Source organism: Scyliorhinus canicula, chromosome 14 (genome assembly GCF_902713615.1).
Source record: "Scyliorhinus canicula chromosome 14, sScyCan1.1, whole genome shotgun sequence".
NCBI classification, from domain to species: Eukaryota; Metazoa; Chordata; class Chondrichthyes; order Carcharhiniformes; family Scyliorhinidae; genus Scyliorhinus; species Scyliorhinus canicula.
In genome coordinates, this window is record NC_052159.1 from 108,253,373 (window position 1) to 108,259,372 (window position 6,000).

The 6,000-nt window shown below is 45.4% G+C and overlaps 1 protein-coding gene across 3 annotated transcripts in view; it reads right to left on the reverse strand.

The window, feature by feature from the left end:
• sugt1 (SGT1 homolog, MIS12 kinetochore complex assembly cochaperone) overlaps positions 1-1,238 on the reverse strand; it is a 141,917-nt gene extending 140,679 nt beyond the window's left edge. For 2 of the 3 annotated variants that reach the window (XM_038817717.1, XM_038817716.1), the window contains exons 1-2: positions 1,050-1,238; positions 898-946 (exon numbers count right to left, since the gene is read on the reverse strand). In XM_038817717.1, the coding sequence (XP_038673645.1) occupies positions 898-946; positions 1,050-1,223 (223 nt within the window). In that variant the 5' untranslated portion in view covers positions 1,224-1,238. The remainder of the gene's footprint in view (positions 1-897; positions 947-1,049) is intronic. The other variant, XM_038817718.1, reaches the window with a different exon arrangement.
• Positions 1,239-6,000: the final 4,762 nt, after the last annotated feature.

The following is a 6,000-nucleotide window of genomic DNA, read 5'->3' on the forward strand; positions in this document are numbered from 1 at the left end:
TCCAATCTTCGGGCCCTCAAGATCCTCCAATCATTCTCCAATCTCATCCTTGTATTTGTGGAGAATTGGGAAATTATGGCCAGTGCCTCAGCAATTTCAACCCTTACTTTCTTCAGTATCCTCGGATGTACCTGGTTCATGTTACTCATCAACTTTTTAAGTACAGCAAGTCTTCCTAACATCTCACCAATAATAGCACATCCAGAGGTGCTTCACAAACTATTATACAATAAAATCACACAGATTCACCCAAAGACACATATGAGCAGGTGGTTAAAAGCATGATCAAAGAGTTAGGTTTTATGTGGAAAGTGTCATAGAGGCAGAGAAATTTAGGGAGAGAATATCAGAATTTAGGGCCTAGATAACCAACACAATTTCTTCAACAGCAATTCCAACACTCCATCAGGCACAACCACCATTACCTCCAAGTTGTGTTGCAACCACACACCACCATTCTCAGTTGGAAAGGTGTCCCTTCACTGCTCCTGGAACAAACTCCAGAAACTCCTTTCTGTGAGTGCACCGACAGCTGTAATGTTTACTGTCTGTGGGTGCACCGACACAACACAGGACTACACCACCTTCTCGAAGACAATGATGGGAATAACTGCTGGCCTTGTCAGCAACAATCTCACAACCATGAATTTTAGGGACGAATAAACCGGGTAAGTACATCAAACATTTGTTTGATGCATGTTTACGAGTTTATATGTGACATATATATTTTGCTCCAATTAATCCCCGCCCTGTAACCACGCTGCACCCGAGCTCGATCTCGCCCTTCACGTTCAAGGCCCAAGCCAAGTGGTTGTGTCTCCAGTCAACTTTCGCTGCATTGGAAACTAACGGGCCAACGCGTTTAAACCGGGGGCGGGGTAAAAAGCTTTCACTCACCTCCACCGCTTTCTCCGGACACACCTCTATGAGCTGCTCTGTAAAGACTCTGTCAAAACAAAAAAAAATCAACAAATGGGGAGGGGTGCAGTTATAAGCAGCATTCGCTGGTAGGCCCGCACTTATAACGCCATCGCCGCCGCCAGACTCACCGCTCTGCCGCCATATCGCCCGCTCTTCTCGGCGCCGCCGATTTGAAGAAACTTCTGGAAGAAGAATGAGCCGGGAGCGCCCGCCCGCCGCCAAAGAGTCACCGCCAACCAGAGGCAAGAGACAACCACCGCGCGTGCGCAGTGAGAGGGGAGAGCCGGCAGAGCGGCGGCCATTTGCGTAAAGGAGGAGGGAGAGTGCCTCAGGGCAGCAAGTGGGGATTATTGTTTCCTTTCGAAAGAGAGCTGCTGAATTAGGTGGCTGGGATAGCGTCGATACATTGGCGAGAGTGTATGGGATTTCTGTTGTTTTCAAAATCCAGACCAAAACCCGGGGTGGGAGGGGCGATGTTTAATGATGCCCATTTGAACGGGTGTTGGTTGGCGCTTTCTGGACAGTTTTACTTCAGTGTTTAGGGAACGCCTTTGACTTCAGGTAAAGGAGGCAAACCAGCAGATTTCAATTACAAGAAAGGCATATTTAAAACAACAGTTGCTTGCATTTATTTTGCGCCTTGAACGTAGCACCAAGAACATTAAAGTAATTCCTCGCTTAACATCTTATTTGCCTTCCTCAAAAATCCAACACTCGAAATGAAGCAAAATGTTACCATTTACAACCAAGGTTCTGTAGGATCTTTCCCGTCACCAACAAAACTGAAACATTATAGCCTGTATATTCAAATCCTATACATTGCTAAATTGCTATATTTGTAAATGAATTCATTTAAAAAAATATATTTTTATTGAAAATGTTTTCATTCTAACAAAATAACTATAATATAAAACAGATCATAGATCATAGAATTTACAGTGCAGAAGGAGGCCATTCAGCCCATCGAGTCTAACAGCTCTTGGAAAGAGCACCCTACCCAAGGTCAACACCTCTACCCTAGCCCAGTAACCCCACCCAACACTAAGGGCAATTTTGGACACTAAGGGCAATTTATCATGGCCAATCCACCTAACCTGCACATCTTTGGACTGTGGGAGGAAACCGGAGCACCTGGAGGAAACCCACGCACACACGGGGAGGATGTGCAGACTCCGCACAGACCGTGACCCAAGCCGGAATCAAACCTGGGACCCTGGAGTTGTGAAGCCATTATGCTACCCACAATGCTACCGTGCTGCCCGGTTACAATATAAAAAGAACATAATCAACAACACATCCAATCCTATGTCCCCAACTGTCAACTAAAACCCCCTTAACAATTGACAGTGACTAACTCTTTAAAAAAGGAAATTAATTGTTATCATCTTATGTGAAACCCTTCTACCTACGCACTAATAGTGTACTTGACCTTCTCCAAATCTAGGAGCTTCATAAGGTCACCCAACCAGACTGAGGCACTGGGCAGAGTAGGAGACCTCCAGCCAAGCAGAAAGCACCTCCAGGCTATTAATGAGGCAAAAGCAAGGAAATCTGCTTTCACCCTGCAATCGAGTCCGACACCCAGAAAATAACCACCAACGGACAAGGCTCCAGTTCTACATTAGCAATCTAGAAAAAAATCCAAAATTCAGGACATGGCCAGTATATTTGGGTATGGTTAGCCGGCCCCCGAGAACAGCACTCACACTTGTCATATACCCCAAAAAAAGTTACTCATCCTTGCCTTGGTCAGATGAGTGCACCACCTTGAACTGGATCAAACTAAGGGTGGAAGTGAGGGAGGACGGATGTGCAAAGGGAAAAGAAAAGGCCTTCCATAAAAAACTCCCAAATCTGGAAATTGAGTCATAGAGCTTTACAGCACCTTTGGCCCATCGTGTTCCCACCGACCATCAAGTGCCAACTGTTCTAATCCCATTTTCCAGCTCAAGATGGTTTGGCATTGGACACTACCTTGAGGAACTCCTCCAGTAATGGCCCAGGACTGTGATGACTGACTTCCAACAACCACAACCATCTTCCTTTGTGCTAGGTATGACTCCAACCAGTGGAGAGTTTTCTCTTGATTCCCATTGACTCCAGTTTTACAAGGGCACCTTGATATCAGACTTGGTCAAATGATTCCAAGGGCAATCACTCTCACCTCGCCTCTGGTATTCAGCTCTTTTGTCCTTGTTTGAACTAAGGCAATAAGAAGTCAGAAAATGTGTGACCCTGGCGGAGTCAAATTCAGCGCCACTGAGCAAGTTAATGCTGAGTAAGTGCGATTTGAAAGCACTGTTGATGACCCCTTCCATCAGTTTGCTGATGATTGAGAATAGATGCTAGGGTGGTAATTTGCCTGGTTGAATTTGTCCTGCTTTTTGTGTGTAAAGCATACCTGGGCAAGTTTCCACATTGCTGGGTAGATGCCGGTGTTGTAGCTGTACTGGAACAGCTTGGCTAGGGGTGTGAAAAGATTTGGAGCACACACCTTCAGTACTATTGCCGTAATATTGTCAGGGCCCATAGCCTTTGCAGTATCCAGTGTCTTCAGCCGTTTACTGATATCACGTGGGGTGAATTGAATTGGTTGAAGACTGGCATCTGAGATGCTGGGGAACCCTGAAGGAGACTGAGATGGATCATTTGCTTGGCACTTCTGGTTGAAGATTAATGTGAACGCTTCAGCTTTATCTTTTGCACATAAGTGCTGGGCTCCTCCATCATTAAGGATGGGGATATTTGTGGAGGGTCCTCCTCCAGTGAGTTCTTTCAGTGTCCACCATCATTCATGGCTTGATGTGGCAGAACAAGATCTGATCTGTTGATTATGGGATCACTTAGCTCTGTCTATCACTTGCTGCTTATGTTATTTGGCATGCAAATAGTCCTGTGTTGTTTCACCAGATTCACACATTTTTCGGTATGCCCATTTTCCAGGCCCAAAACACTCATTCCAGGTTAAGCAGCATTTCACTTGCATCTCTTCCAACTGGGCCTCCTGCATCCGCTGCTCCCAATGTGGTCTCCTCTATATCGGAGAGACCAAACGCAGACTGGGTGATGGCTTTGCTGAACATCTTCGGTCTGTGCGCATTCAGGACCCTGACCTTCCTGTTGCTTGCCATTTTAACAAAAGACCCTGCTCACATGTCCACATGTCTGTTCTTGGCCTGCTGCAATGTTCCAGTGAAGCGCAATGCAAACTGGAGGAACAACATCTCATCTTCCGGTTAGGCACGCTACAGCCTTCCGGCCTGCACATCGAATTCAACAACTTCAGATGATCAGCTCTACCCCACCTCGACCCATTTGTTTTCATTTCATTTTAACTGTCTTTTACCATTTCTTTATTTCTTTATATATATTTAATCCCCCCCCCCCAATCTTATTCACCTTTCTCCTCTGTGCTTCCCCCTTCCCCTCCCCCCACATCTACAGTTCATCCTTTCCACACCCCTACAGTTCATCCTTTGATGTTAGTTTCCCTGCTGTTTGACCTTTCACATCTTTTGTCCTCTCTGGGGACTTCCATTAGGATTCTTTCACCTTGGTTTCTGTGGCCATTAGCATCCGGTTTCCCTGGGTTCCTGTGGCTATGACTCATCTTTCATTCTCACTCCACAGTATAAATATTTCCCACTTTCTCTGTCCGTTAGCTTTGACAAAGAGTCATCGGACTCGAAACGTTAGCTCCTTTCTCTCCCTACAGTTGCTGCCAGACTTACTGAGATTTTCCAGCATTTTCTCTTTCGTTTCAGATTCCAGCATCTGCAGTAATTTGCTTTTATACATTCTGTGCCCTTGCCACTGTCAGTGCTTCCTCCAAGTGGTGTTCAATATGGAGGTGTACTGATTCGTCAGCTGATGGTGGATGGTATGTGGTAATCAGCGGGAGGTTTCCTTCCCCATGTTTGACCTGAAACCATGAACTTCATTGGATCCAGAGTCAATGTTGAGGACTCCCAGGGTAACTCCCTGCCGACTGTATTCCACTGTCGCTCCACCTCTGCTGCAAATGCCAGGGATGGCAATAGGGGTGTCTGGGACATTATCTATAAGGTATGAGTCCGTGAGTATGACTATGTCAGGATGTTGCTTCACTTGTCTGTGAGACAGCTCTCCTGAATCACCAGATATTAGTAAGGGGAACTTTGCAGGCTCGTCGGGGCTGGGTTTGCCATTCTCGTTTCCAGTGTCAACGTCGATTCCGGGTTTTCAATCCGGTTTCTTCCCTTTTAGACTTTGTAGCGGTTGAATACAACTGAGTGGCTTGCTAGGCGATTTCAGAGGGCATTTAAGAATCAACCACATTGCTGTGGCTCTGGAGTCACATGTGAGACCAGGTGAGGACTGGAGATTTCCTTTCCTAAATGACATTAGTGAACCAGCTAGGTGTTATACGACAATTGACAATGGTTTTAGGGTCATCATTAGACTTTTAACTCTAGATATTTATTGGATTCAATTTTCACCATCTGCATTGTGGGATTTAAACTCGGGTCCCCAGAGTATTACCCTGGGTCTCTGGATCACCAGTCCTGTGACAATACCACTGCACCACCGCCTTTCCCTCTGTGTGTGGCTCTGCAAGAACAAGTCAGCAGTTCCCACTTCCCCTCGCCTTTACCCAAATGCTTGCAATTTTCTTTTTCCTCAGGTGCTTATCCAACTGATAGTCCTGATTGTTTTCCACCACACTCTCAGGCATTGCATTCCAGATCCTAACCACTCACTATCTAAAGCATGTTTTCTCTTCTGTCACCATTCTTTTGTAAATCATCTTAATTGGTATTCTCTGGTTCTCCGTCTGGCAATTCTCTCTATCTGCTCTGTTTGGCGTGTCATTATTTTAAACCCTTCTATCAAATCTCCTCTCAATCATCTCTAAAGCGAATTACTGCTTTTCCAAACTATCCACATAATTAAAGTCTTTCATCCCTTGTACATTCTTGTAAATCTTTTCCACAATATCTCATGATTTCACCTCCCTCCTAAAGTGTAGTGCTAAGAATTGGCACAGTACAGATGAGGCCGAACCAGTTTGATGATGAAGGTTTATCATAACGTTCTTGA